Source organism: Acanthisitta chloris, unplaced genomic scaffold (genome assembly GCF_000695815.1).
Source record: "Acanthisitta chloris isolate BGI_N310 unplaced genomic scaffold, ASM69581v1 scaffold1424, whole genome shotgun sequence".
Taxonomy (NCBI): domain Eukaryota; kingdom Metazoa; phylum Chordata; class Aves; order Passeriformes; family Acanthisittidae; genus Acanthisitta; species Acanthisitta chloris.
Genome location: NW_008669627.1, coordinates 31,350 through 46,260, shown reverse-complemented (window position 1 = coordinate 46,260; position 14,911 = coordinate 31,350). Strand labels below are relative to the sequence as shown.

The 14,911-nt window shown below is 37.5% G+C and overlaps 1 protein-coding gene across 1 annotated transcript in view; it reads left to right on the top strand.

Moving 5' to 3' along the window:
- Positions 1 to 325: 325 nt before the first annotated feature.
- TAF1B (TATA box binding protein (TBP)-associated factor, RNA polymerase I, B, 63kDa) overlaps positions 326 to 14,911 on the top strand; it is a gene marked incomplete at its 5' end in the record, with an annotated part of 37,921 nt that continues 23,335 nt past the window's right edge. The window contains 2 exons of the mRNA XM_009073362.1: positions 326 to 482; positions 6,927 to 7,026. Of these exons, the coding sequence (XP_009071610.1) occupies positions 326 to 482; positions 6,927 to 7,026 (257 nt within the window). The remainder of the gene's footprint in view (positions 483 to 6,926; positions 7,027 to 14,911) is intronic.

Genomic DNA, 14,911 nt, shown 5'->3' with positions numbered 1-14,911 from the left:
ATAGTTCCCAACAAAAGGTCAGTTTTGATAGCTACCTGAGGGAGTTTTGTCTTTTCATATCATCCAGTGTCTTAGTCAAGTGAAGAAGCAGTTTATGGAACAGGTTGTCAGCTGATACCATGGTAAATGAATGAATTAGAGTTATGCTGTTTAGCAGAAAAGTACGTAAACAACCAAACTACTCCAAGTAATTATTTCCAACTGTTACTAGTTGTTGAACAAGGGTCCTTTGTATGTTCCTTTTTCTTGTTTTCTGTGTACCATGGATCATGTGTATATTGTATTGGTTACTTTTTTTCCTTTCTCTTTTTAACATATACCCAAGAAAGCACCTCTGCGTACTCTGGGTCGGTAGATGGAAGCTTGTATGCAATGAAGAACCAAAAGGGGAAGCTGAGGATGACGATGCCAATGACTCTTTCATTTTGTTACATGGCGTTGCTCTGGTCGAGAGAACCAATTACGTTGTCTGAGCTCTTAAGGTATGAACAGGCTCTAGTGAAGAATTGTTGCTTTTATAAATAATAATTTTTAAAAATACTGGATCTGTACTATTGCACTCTTACGAATTTGCTGAGTAATAGCAAGAAGTTCTCTATGTTTAGTTATCTTTCCTTTGACATAACAATTTGTGCAGCTGCTGCTGGAGGACCTTCTTCTCTGTTGGTTGCAATGAATTTCAAAGACCTGTAAAGAAGGTTTTGGAGCTAAACAAGTTTTTGTCCTTCTTCAGAGTTTTCTAATATTCACTGGAGGGGTGTATGGTAACAGTTTTGTGATATTTGCAATTGTCAGCATGTCAGAATTAAATGAGTAAACATTCTCCAGGACTTAGAGCAGTGTCATCATACAAACAATACCAGCAGTACATAGTGATCTGAGAAGTAGCTGAGTAGCTCCATGCAATGGAGTTGGGCACAGAAATTAATGCATGAAGTCCATTTTGCCTTCATCTCTTTGTAATTATCAGAGTTCACAATAATATACCTTTTAATACAGTAGAAATAAATTGTTCTAATAATAGGGTTTGATGCTAAATGGAGACTGTCAAGCTATTGCTGACAATGCAGTTCCTTTCTCTCTCCTACAGCAAGGCTGGGATCACATTCCCTATTTACTTCAGGAATCAAAAATAATTCATCAACCTTTATTGTTGGCAATAAATATTTTAAATCAGGCTCAAATAGTTGTAAGTTCAGGAATTCCTTGATTTTCCTTGGAAGACCTTTTGTACAGTGATGCTCCTTTTTAACAACTGTTAAAATATTGGGTATTTCTAAAAAGATGGTGAAGAAGTCTTCACTTTGCCAAAATTTAGGGAACAGAAATACTCGAGTAACTACATTGACAAATCAAGTTGAAAACCCAGACAAAATAAAGGAAAAACTGATTCTAAATTCATTTGATATGATATATTTCAGTTCTTTATTTTTCAAATATATAACCTGTGAGTTAAAGGGCAAAGCAATGACTGCATCATCCCCCAGCTGTAGTGCTTATAACTGGTGTAGCTGCTGAAAGGATGATGAATGCAGGGGAGGTTTACACCAGAGCCCGAACTTCCATTGTGGCCTCTCCCCACTGAAGTGTCAGCTTCTGCCTGCAATTTTCTAGCTTTGCACAAGCTTTCCCAGAAGGGTGGGTATTGAAGAATGCTCTGTTTCCAGTACTTTCAAAAAAGGGGTGGTTCGTATGTCTTGAAATGCAGTAGTTAATACTGGATAATTTATTTCTATGCAAGACAGTTTAGCCCTTTGATTTTACTTTAGGGGTGGCTGTCATCTTCATTGATCAGAATTGCACAAACCATTGCATATTTGCATAACTGGATATGCTGTTGCTTAAAAGATGCTTGTAAAATTTTTAGTTAAATGCCTTAGTATTCAGCATTCAAACTAGCACCTGCAATACAGAAGTGTTTATTGAGTAGATTGAGAAATAGTAGAACTCACAAGTAGTTTTCAATAACAAGATTTATTACTGGCTACTGTCCTCCTGAAGAAATTCTGTAGGAGTCAGAAATACCATAGCCTAATCTCTCTGTCAATGATTAGAAAATAAATAATATAAAACCTGTCTGATAATGTTTGTACATGGCAAAAATCCAGGTAGTAATTTGCCACTGTTGGGATGGAGCAGCTGGTTCACAGTAAAGAATTATTAACTGCTCCAGCCTGTTTGGAGAGGAAAATTAATAATTCTAACATCTATTCTTTGATTATTGTATCTTGGAAACATTGTTGGGTCATAGCAGGCAAAGACATCCTCACTAGTTGCTGTCTTTGTACGATGAGGTGGTTGGAAAAGAAAACAAGCAAAAGACAACCATCAAAGTCAACTGTTAAGAGGAAAGGCAGATTGTTTTGTTTGCATATGAATGGTATATTGTTGTATTTGGCATTTTAAAAACTGGGGACTGCAGAAAAGATCCAGGAAAATGATTCAGAACCTGGAGAACATCCTTTGTACTGCGATCCTTAAGAGAAGAACACACTTTAAATGATTTAGAGAAAACATGAAAGCAGTAAACAAAGCTGGAAAAAGAGAGAGCAAAAAAATGAAGTACCAAATATAGCACAGAAAGACACAATCCAAAAGTAATAACTGGAAATTGAAATAAGATGATTTGAATAAGAATATACCATTTCATGAGATACAATTTATGTGTGTAATACTCTTAAAACTGGGCAAATCATAATGATTCAGTGGCTTCAAATACACTGAATATACGAACTGAATTAAGTACAGAAAGTGATATTTAAAGGAATGTCATTTGTATTGCAAAGTTTTACCATGCTACGATAGTTATATAAGACTGTAATTACGTTATCATGCTTCCCTCCCTACCCTTAAGGTCTTTGCCTTTCAACAAGTTTGATGAAGAAGGGGAAAGAATTTTAAATGGCATGAACTACCATAAAATACTTGTTTTCTAATCTCTGAATATTTAAGTTTAAAAAATGAGACAATGTGCACATTTTTGCATGCATTAAGATACACAGATCAAAATAACGACAGACCAAAGATGAAAACTATGCAGAGAAAGCATTAAGTATTCCGCATTACCTTTTAAGTCTTGGTAGGCAAATTGTTTTATTTAAACCCTCTGAATTAGAGTTGTGTTTAAAGTTCTGCCTTGTTTTTTCCTCAGTTTGGTTTTCCTTATACCCTGAAGTCAGCTGACTACCACTCCTCCCTTGTGATACATGCTTAGGCACTATGGTGGGGCAATCTGCCAGGTTTTAAAGGATTTACAACACCAAAAATATACTCCTCCTCGCTGCTTGACACACTTAGCAGAAAAAACACTACAATTACCTCCTCCAACTGGAACATTTTGGTTTAAAAATAACATTTTAAACAACCTTCTACTCAAGTCTGTGCTGCACATTAAATCCTTTTCTATTGTGAATAGAGTCACAATGCACCATATGCTATATGTTATTTATCTAAATAATAAAATTGTTGGCCACTGGAAGAAGTTGCAAGATGCTAGACTCTGAGATTCTGAGAAATAATGCCTTTCAAATGAGCTTGTACCTAGCTGTGCTGGCAAGACTAAACTTGTAATCAGTTTGTGGCATTACTGTGTGGCTCTAACAGGTGCATCACTTCCTTGTAGCGTGCTGAGGACCTGGGATTTTTTCATACTTGGACCTTACTAATGTATGCTGCTGCTGTAATTAAAAGTACATGGACTGTGTACTCTATCTGCAAGTCAGGTTTTCGAGCACTTCCCTGATAGAACATAGTCTTACAGGTGTTTTGACCATCTGTCTGTAAAATGAAAGGTTTGGAGAAACAGCAGACAGAAGAAATTGTTCTGAAGTGCTATTCCAAATCTGGGCTTTTAGATTAAGGGTTAAAAGCTTGAATCATCAGCACACTGTATTTATAACAGGGTTTTACACTGTTTCATGTATTTTTAGAATGTAAAAACAACTCTTTACCTGAGAGAGATCATTCTTTTTTTATGGAGACAGCAATTTCAAGCTAGAAAAGATGTCACTATTTTTTAAACAGTTGCAGTGCATTGACTTTGTACAGCCAAGTTAGTGACAACTTCTTTGTAAAAGGAAAAAAACCAAGACATTTTGATGGACATTGCTTGTCTCTTGCAGTGTAAGGATGTAGTTCCAGCATCAGTTTAAGCTGCTCCGAGTTTCTGTTGCTGTGGTCCTGCATAGACATTCTTGTTCTTTCTCTTGCCCTGGGTACTAGCATTCATCTGTTTTATGGTTCATTAGTTGAAACAAGTAGATTGGTAGGAGATGAATTTTGTTAAAGAAAGATTCACTGGACATTTTTGGTGCAGGTTAATGTGCTTTGTTGCAGTCCCTTTCTGCTTTGTGCTGGCAGAAATGTTGCTGTGGTCACCTGAGCCTGGAAATCTGTCTGGTTGGATGCAAAACCTGGAAGAGACTAGTTCTCAATCTGATCCTGTGAGAAGTCACACAAGTGCTTTTGTCAGCAGGGAGGAGTGTGTGGCAGGGGACTGAAGGGAGGGTGGATTTCCCGTTTCAGAGGCAGCAAGCTGTTAGGGTGGTTTGGCTGCATGACCACTACACCACACCCAAGGTCCTCACTGCCCTCTTCCAGCTGCTGCTGTGCTGGCTTAGGAGGTTGCTGCTGTTGGTGTCTTGGTTCCAGCCCTATAGATTGGACAGCTAATGGTGTGATTGTGCCTTATCTCGTGTCAGCCAAAGCTTATAATCTGCTGAGCCAGTAATGGGTCACCATTGCTGAAAGAGGAAGGTCTTGCTTCCCTTTCTTCTTTTCTCCTGCCTGTGTGATGCATCCCCTTCCCTCTTCCAACTCATGGAGCCATCTGCAAGCCTCCTCAGTTTGTTAGATGTTGGGAAGTAAACCCTTTCTGGCAGTAGGGTAATGGATGGTTTTCTGCTGCTGTTGTGAGTTACGTTTGGGGAAGGTGATGAACAGCAGGAGCACACAGCCAGATTTTTCAGATTGCTGTTATTTTTCAGAAATTATTCTAAATCATAGAATCATAGACTGTTAAAAGGGTTGGAATGGACCTTGAAGACCATCTAGTACCAACCTCCCCTGACATGGGCAGGGACACCTTCCACCAGACCAGGTTGCTCAAGGCTGTTTCCAACCTGGCTTTGAACACTGCCAAGCTTGGGGAATCCACAGCCTCCCTGAGCAACCTGTGCCAGTGTCTTACCACCCTCACAGTAAAAACTTTCTTCTAGTCTAAATTTCCTCTCTTTCAACTATATCCATTACTCCTTGTCCTATCACTGCAGTTCCTAATGAAGAGTCCCTGTCTGGCTTCCCTGGCTTGAGATGCTGGAAGGGTTAGGTTAATTCTAACTGAAAGAGAATTTGAACAATGAAATGCATTTTTCATTTTAATTGATTTTTTTCAATTAAACTGAAAATTCAGATCAGACTGAAAAAAAAAAGCAGGATATAACTAAACTTTGCATTAACTAGCTTTAAAGCAGAATTTTAATCAACTTCAATAGATGCACACTACATAACATGGAACCAGTACTGATGAGGGCACTGGACTGGGAGAGGGCAGGTGAGCTTGTGAATTGCTGTAGGCTCAGGGAGGGACATGAATCCTCCTCAACACTGGCTGCTCTGTCTCTGAAGACATTGTTCTGCCTTGCTTTTGTTCCTTTTGGTTTTTTATTTATTCTGGTGGTTGCTTTTTTTTCTTCTGTATGTGCATTTTGAATGTAAGTGGCAGATTGCTTTAGGAGGAATTCAGTGTTTCAGCTAGTGGGCCGGGGGTGTTTCAGGCACTGCCTTGCACTGGGAGCAGATGCACAGCCATACAACCTTACAGCCACTGCAGAAACCCAGGAGGGACTTGCAGTTTGTAGACCAAGTTACTAATCTATGTAGCAAGATCAGGGAAGTCCTGTGCTGGTAACACAGTCAGCAAGAGAGAAAATAGTTTTCAGGTGTCTAATATTATTTAAAGATCAGTCTCCTCTGTTTGTAATGTTAACTTACTCAAGTTTAATGTACTTTTTTAACAAAATTGGTTTGCAGAAGAGGAGACAGGAGGGCAGTTCTAGCTTAGTCCTATGGGAGAGTACTGCTGTGTTTTAGTCTGGAATGAGTTTGTTCCCTTGTGAGGGTCTGTGCTCGTTCAGTGCTTGCTTTGCCTGTTGGGGTATCTGTAAGATGCTAGATAAGAGCAGGGGGTTGGTGTGGTGGTGGCTTTTTACTGATTTCTGTTAAGTCCCATCTTTTATATATATATATACGTATATGAAAAAGTGCTGAAAAATATCAAATATTACTGTTGACCACTTACCAAGGGCAGTTTTTAACATAAAAAACATTATTTGGGTGCCAATAAAAATTTAGCTGTTTTTATTTATTAGTATACAAACCAATTTTTATTCATACCTTAATAATACTTTTTTTTACAAAAATCACACCATACATATGTAGTTAATGTGATTTCAGTTCTGTGTATCTGCTGATCATTTTGTGACTTTCCTCCCTACCATATTCCCTGATTCAAATTGCTCCAGCAGAAAGTATGTGTTTTTAAAGTAAAATTTACTTAAAGCTTTAGAATTTTGGAAAAAAAAGTCCATTCCATTCAAAGGAGGCTTAAAAGCAGTTTCAGAAATGCAGAAGCTGAAGAATGTGCAGAACAAACTCCATATAAGTATGTTGATTGTATGCTTACTGCCATAATGTTATCATTTGTCAGTCATATCTGAGCTTGAACTTAAAAGCTGTTAAATGATTGAACTAGTTTTTGTCCTGTGGAGCATTTAGGGGTGTGTAAACTTCAGATTGAATTGCTCAGGCAATATAATAGTGATGTTATTTCAAATCAGAAGTAGATCCGTGTATTAATCTTAGAATAAACATATGCATTTGTCATCCTAAATACTATTCTGATTTGATCTTCATTTTTTTTAATGTAGGTTTGTTGTTGAAGGTCATATTCCATATCTGAATGTTTTTCAGCATTTTCCAGAGAAGATGCAATTATGTGGACTTGATCTTAAGATCTTTTGTGTAGAGGTAAGTTTTTTCTTAAAGGGAAAGACTGAAATAAAGCCTCAACCAAACCCTAGTTATTTTGTGGTATTTTAATTATTGTGGTCAATGTATTAATAATTTGATTAAATCTATTGTTATGTAGTAGGGTTCATGTTTCACAGTATTGGAGCCTGTGCAGAAACCTGTGCTCTCTGTGACTTGGAGTGCTTTAATCTTTAACCAGTTTTACTAATCTGATTACCTAAGTTAAAATAAAATCAATAAGTACTTGTGTAGAAAAAGGTATTCAGAACTGCTCTGAAAACACTCAGAAATGGGATTTGGCTTCACATCTAAGCACAATATATTATACTTTCTGGTGCTTATTGAAAGTATCTCTTGAATTTGTTTGTAATTCCATATTCTTTTCATAAAATATGGTTTAAATGCTATCTCTTGTTCTGTTTCTTGCTGTACTGGTTGAAATACATCAAACCTAAAATCTACATAAGGGATTAGGGCCCTTCTAGGAGCTGAATAGTGATGGACAGTCTTGAGTGAAATGTAAATTTCCCTTGTTTAAGGTTCTTACATGTTGTGGTAGTAATTTCCCAGTGGGCTTTGTGTTGCACATAAAAACGTTTCTTGTGGATTTTTGAAGTGGCCTAATAAAATCTTAGCTTTTAAAAGCAGAAAGCAGCAGTTCTGCTAACAGGAGTAGCAAGTTTTTGCTTTGCTATAATGGTTTTGTAACCCAAGCCCTCAGTGATGATGTTGCAAGTAAGGTTACCATTCTCCAACACGTAGCTTTTATTCAGCAGGTCGTGAATTGTTCAGGAGCTGTAGCTTCAGAAGTTGTGGTATTTATATTATTTTTTGGTTTTATGCCACTGCTTTCCTGTCCGGGTGAATAAGAATTATGACCTCCACTCCTAAAAATCAGGAGATAAATTTAGTATAAAACCTCTTGATTTCTTTTTCTACCTTAGATATTTCCTTAACAGAAAAGATGCATCAGGTTGAAACATGGGTGGAAATTTTCTTTTTTTTTTTTTTTAAGTCTTTTAAATTCTCAGCCTTTCTGTCCTTCTTTGCCTCCATCCTTTGGATGTGATTTGTCTTATGAATTGCAACTGTAAAGCTTGTACCATACCTTAGAGTGAGAGATCTGTTTTGCAGAGAGGAGATGACAGTTGCCTCTTGGAGGATCCTGCTGCTTTCTTTCAGGATAAAACTGCACTCCACAGTTCCAAAGTATCACAGAAATGAGGTGATCTCTTACCTTTGTTTTCATTGAGATACATAGGTAAAGTTCTGTGAGCTTATGTACCATTTGTTTTCTAGCTACTCCAGTGTTATTGTGGCTTCCTCTTTTTAGGAATATCTGCTCCCTGCTTTACCTTCAATGTTACTTTAGTATTGCATCCTCAGGTTTATTTAGTTTAAACATTCTTTTACTGCATCATTGGGCTGATAATTGCAAAAACCTTACTAGCTGTTTCCTACATCTTACATTTCTCACTGCAGCACTTACATGACCAATGGCTTAGTGTATCTAGTTTTGACGTTTGAGTTTGAAGAAATTCAGGAGATGAAGTTGTTGTCCTGGAGCAGGAAATCACGTTGTGTAATACTCCATCCTGAAAATACAGCCTGCATTCTTTTCTCCTTTGTGTTCTGTATAGAATAATCTACAGACAATTATCTTTAAAACTTTTCTGAGATTATGACCATAATAATCAGGCAGGTAAGTTGCTCTAAAGCCACTCTTTGTTGTGCCTCAAGTCTGGGGAATATAAGCTGCAAACACATTCCAAAGTCTCAATAACTGACAGGACTATTCCATACCTCTCCTTCTTTATTTTGACAAGATTTATAGTAGATTTTATTGTCCTGTGCAGTCCAAATTTAAATCAAGAAGGAATTATGTTGTAGTAGCTTGAAGGATTTGAAGTATCATTTTATCAGTTAAGTGCAGGTGAAGCCTTCCTTGATGAGGCTTATCTTGTATAAAAATATTCTCAGTGGTTTAAAGATTTTTTTCAATTTCCCACATACCAACAATATACTGAATTTGTACAAGGTCAGAATTGTTATAGGTTTTAAAACATAAATGCAACACTATTACGAGGTGAGTCACATAGCTCTGTCCAGAAGTCTGGGAGCTCTGGGCCTGAGTGCCACATAAATAAAGAGACAAGGAGTCTCCAGCTCTCTTATCATCTCTATCATGATGTATCACTGGTAGGCAGGTGTCAGGTCCTAGCTGGAGATAAATGCTACCTCACAAGTATTTTAAGAAGGATAAAAGTACTTTATAGAAGGTCTTTGTGTAAAATGAGTTGTTTATCTTCCATATGTGTTTATCTTTCCACTGCTTCACGTCTCTTTTCTAAGCCTTCACTTGATTAGTCATCCTGTTTTTCCCTTCCTCTAGTAAAACTATGTGTATATTAGAAATGAGTCTTTGGAAAATGTGTTTACCTAAACGCATGATCAGAGGGTCCACAGGGCAAACAGCAGCAGTAGCAGGATGCTGCTGCTTAGTTCAGAAGTTCTAACTTCCCAATACAAGAGAGGAAAAGCAAAATCTTCTTTTTCTAAAATAAGTATTTGTGTTCTATTTGATTAAAACCTTTCTTTATGTCTCAAGAAATGTAGGATACCTGAGGTGGGTTTTTTTTCTGTGCAGATCAAGGTTTTTTTTCTTGCTAATTTGCAATTTGTTTAACTAGAGTAAATCTCTGCTCATCTTAAGGCTTGTGCTAGTAGCCAGTACATCTTTGCTAAGCACAGTCATCTTTTCTCTTTTAGGTAGAATTCCCATTTTTTCCCTTTTTAATGCACAGGATATCCATTTCTTTTAAAGCCCATTAATGTAGGAGTTAAAATGTATTTGTAAATTAGCAGTAGTATATATGAAGTTCAGTGGGTAATGTTCTTTCAGCTTGTTTTATGTTATTGATATTATCTGTCCTCTTGTGGAGCTACAGACAAATTCCCTCTTCCATTTCTGCTTGAAGTAGGAATACATCCTTAAGATACACATCCTCTGTTTTACTTTGAGGGATTTATCTTTATCCTCTAACAAAATTGATTAAAGCATCCCTTTTCTCTTGAGCTAGTAACAACTTGTCCTCGCCATAGCTCTGTCTTTCCTTACATTTTTGACTTGGGACTGTATACCCAAATGTCTTTTATGTAATTATTTCATTTGTGCTTTAAAGTTGGTTGTGCTTTGTTGTCTAAAATTTACTTTCAGCTTTCATTACTTTTATAGAACTCATTGGTTTTGGTGTGTTTTACCCTTAAAGCATTGTAGATGGATTTATTTTTTTTATCTCTAAAAGTAATTTTTGTCTTTGATTCTCACATTCTTCACACACACAAACTTAAATGTATATGTATATATAGGTAAGCAGGTCACTCCCATGGCTATTGGGCAACATGATTTACTTAAGTATTGAAGATAACAAGCACATCACTCACACATGTGCTGTGTGCAACAGGATAGGTGTAGTCTCATAAGTACCTTTCAGATCCTGTTCTAAAGAGCTTTGGGAATGGTTGTCTCTAGATACATAAGTATCTGGACTTGACAAGGAGCCTGATATGTGACCTCAGTGAAGATCCCTTCTCTCAACCTCTTCTCCAACTTTAAAATAATAACTTGAGGAAGAAAAAAGTTAAGAATCTTTTTGTTCTTCCTCAGGGATGGCAGGGCTAGGAGAAAGTTGAGCTTGCTGGGTGTTAATTGAATTCTGTTCAGAGCCAACCTGCCCTGAACAGAAGGAATGGGTATATACTGAATTATCCTCTCTGCTTCTTCTTCTGCCCTGGAGTGTGGTCATGGAATGGCTTCTCTACCTAAGCCTTTCTCCCCACCCCCCCTTACTCTTAGATGAAAGTAGATGCACAATTCTAAGTCTGTTTGAAACCTTCTGTCTTTTACAAGGCCACTGAATGTTTCGGAGTTGACAGTACTGTTGATGTACCTTGTTGTCTGGGAGCCTGTGTCTTAAAAAAATTTCCTTTTTTGTTTTATAATTTAATTCCATTCCTCTCTTTCTCTTTGGTTTTTGTTTTTCATGTTTTTGTTGCTTTTTTTTTTATAATCCACTGAGTACTGCTGTCTATAACAAGAAATTTACTACTTTGACAGCTTTCACCTTGCAACAAGACAAAATCAGTATCGAGATTATTTTTTGATTATCTTAGTACTTCTTATTTTGTCTTATTTTGCCTTTTACACATCCAATTTACATTAGCAGAAGCACTGTTTAGTTTGAATTCTGCTCTATGTAATTCACCTATTTCCATTCCCAGATGTCTTGATTCTTAAATAACTCCTAGTGTTGCTCTTCAGAATTTTCCATGATACAGAAAGGCTTTCTAAATTTCCAGGTGAGAGTGATGTTAGCATCTTCCTTGCCTTTGCCCATGGAAAATTCTTGAATGCATCGTGGTAAAGTGGGAGCAATATACTGTGCTTGTCATAAATTGCTGTTGTGGACAAGAGAGAAGAATCATGAAACTCAGAGCACGTGTCAGGATTTTCTTCACTTTGTCCCATCTAACTGAAAGGCTTCTTGTTCCTTTCTTCTTGCTGATACCTTTTTTGTTCCAGGCTTAATAGCTTATCATTCTGCATAAAAATTGTGTCTCCTCTTGTCTGTGTCAGATCAGGCCAGTGGCTCAGGGCAGCTCTCCACTGTGTCCAGTTTAACAAAGGCTTTTAATTTATGCTCCATTAGGAGCCGATGTTGGCTTTGATGAGAAAGAGTTTGAAGACAAATGTTTGCTGCCCTAAGAAAAGTTCTAATTCATTCAAGGCTTTCCTTTTCCTAAAAGTAACCTGTGATAGGTGTGGAAGTATATATGACAGTGTATTTCTGAAGTAGATTGGAAAACTTCAGCTCTTTTGAGAATGTGCCACTTGAGTGCAAAGCATTTTATTCTGTATAATGCTTTGGATTGATTTTATTTGCGTTGGAGGAGTATATACCGTGCACTTATGCATTCACACACACACCCTCCCTAGCCTGGACTATTACATTTCTTTCCTCTTTTATTTAGGATTGAAAGGCTTGCTTGAAACATTGTGAGATGGTCATTCTTCTCCATGTGGTCTGGAAACATTACAACTCGTTGGTTTCTTCTTTTACAGGATTTTTTTAGTTTGTGTTTTCTTTTTGTGCTTCTCTTCCATTTTCTTTCTTTTTGTTTTTCTTGATTTTATTCTTGGCAGCACTTTTGTATCCATATTTCTCTGCCACTAATCCTTCTACCACCCATCTTCCTGTGTCAGCTTCAATCAGATCTCACTTCTGCTGAGGATTTGAAAGATCTGATATCTGAGATGAGTTTGCCAAGCTACTCCTCTGCTATCAAGAATGCTTCTGTGTTGCTCCTTTGTTCTGCATGCTTTGCTTTCCTGCAAAGCAGCTCTTGAGTTTTGAGTAAATGATGAGTTGCTGTCTTCCAGTGTGACTTAGTGGTAATTTTGGTTTGGGTCCCCTTTAGTTATCCCATGAAGAAGGAAAAAGGATTTTCAGATCAGCTTCTTGTGGGAGCTGGAGCTTTGGTTGGCTCTCTTCTCTCCTGACCTTACAAAGGTTGCTTGACTGACAGGATATTTTTAGCTTCTTTTTCCCGTTGCCACAGTATTATTTTGTTCAGGATCCATGCCAAGCTAATCACTGAATAGTTCCTGAATCTCCCCTTTTACATTTTTTTAAATACTGCATATTAATGTGGAGAGTCCTTTGATGTTTAGAATTTCTTAAGATTGTTTAAAAAACATTTGTGTTTCAGAGAACTCAGTTATTTCCTTGAAGCTTCTTGTGTGTAAATTATCTGGGCCTCTCCTTTGTAAAATACTCCATTTTATCAGATAGTGGTTTGGTTTTTTGCAGACATAATTTTTCTCTTCCTTACATATGGTTTTAACGCGATGGGTTCGTATTCCTTTTCCAGATACAGAACGATCTTGCTTTTCTTCCCATTTACCCGTGGCATTGAAATTCAAGGGTTTGGGGTTGGGTGTTTTTTTGTTTTTTTGTTTTTTAGTTTCCTATTGCTTATGGCTTAGTTGCCTTTACCTCTTGTTTCATTGCAGAATATCTATAGACCTGTTTCGTGTAATTTTTAATCCAGGAGATTGTCCCTGAGCACTCTGCAGTCAAACACCCCCTTTGCTTCAAAAGGGGGAGTCTTTTTTTTTTGTGTGGTTTTCCCTTTATCCCATTATCCCACCATAAAAGGAGGAATATGACAGACATACCAGGTCTGTCTCTCTATGTAGAGACCTACCAGGACAGTATTTGGAGCCATCTAACACCTGTGTTTTCCTATCTAGGAGCCACATGTTCTTGTGCTATTCACTATACTACTTGAGAACAAGGTTTAAACTTGGGACTTGTATCCTTGTGCAGTACTACCCAGTGTGGGGCTTGTCTTCCATGTTCAAAATGACGATGTAATGTTAATCATTTATGTTACAACATGGTTAAATGTTGCAGAGTTGTACTATGGCAAGTGTGTTAAAGATAAGGAACCTCAGGTTTATCCTCTTTCTCATTCTCTTTGTTACAGGCAATATTACAGTTGGAATATGGTTGTTAATACTTGCACTGTATTTTGTGCCTTGTGACCATCCAACAACTTAGTTGCTTAGTAAAAACTGGTTTGAATTACATGGGGATGTGCCAGAAAAGTGTGTGTGAATCCATTCAGCAGTGTTCAGGCATAGTAAAAGCCATTTTGTTTTGTAAATTTAACTGACAAGTTTAAGTAGTTTAAGACGCCTCCTGATTTTTGATTTCCCTGTGAATGTTGGGGGCAGAAGAATTGTCAGGTAGCCTGGAGGAAAGCGTAAAATTGGAGGGTTTCTCATGGATTAAGGAAAGACGGTTGCTCAATGTTTTGACAGTTACCTGCTGTATACAACCAAAACTAGGAATTGATTGTAGTCCTTAGATTTCGAGGTTTACAGCTCAATTTTATAAGTAATTTGGCATTAAGTCCTCGGTAATTTCCAATAATCTCTGCCACCTTGTTATAAAGTGTGAGGGGATTCATATAAAATATGCTGCTAGGATCGTTTCAGTAATTTATATGTGTTCTGACCAGAAGCAGGATCAGTATTACTGGTTTATTGAGAACTAGTTCTTTGAATTTACAGTACTGAACAACATGAGGAAAGTGTCACTCCTGTACCTAAGTGTATTGCTTGGCTTATTCACATTGGAAACACTAGCTTGCATTTTGGTTTAGATACTTTGAGCTGCTTTTGTTTTGTTTCCTGCAGTCAGGAGCATATCACAAATGTTTTACTGTGTTTGAAGTGTATAAGCATAGATAGGATCTTCCTTGGGAAGCTTTGAAAAGTGTCTACCTCTCCCACTTACTGAGAGTGTTTGTATTAGATCACTTAAATTTAGATACCGAGCAAGGATAGACAGACATTAGCAGAGGGACTATTATTAGACTATTGCTACTTCTCTCTTCTTGTCTACACTCACCTCTTTTCCTGGAGGGCTGCACAAGCTTATAAAGTTTGCCTGCTGTGTTCACTCACAGTGGTAATTCTTCCCAGCTTGCACTGAGAACGAAGCCTAAGTACCTTTTCATCATTCCTTCAAATACTGAAAAAAATCAGTATCTTCTCACATAATGAAATTAATGACGGCTGACCTTCATTTGAAAGAGTGAGGTCTGTACTTGAACCATGTAGTGGTCAGGAAAAAGCACAGTGTCTGTGGGGACTGTTCTGTAGGAGTGGCTGTAGAGCACCTGCTCCTAGCTCATGGCTGAAGTTTATATGAAGCTGTAATATTGAACACTGAAGATCCTTGGAAATGTTTCTAACATTGCTAAAAATGAAGGTATTTGTCCTGCTCTTCAGGCCAATGCCTCCCCCAGGTTC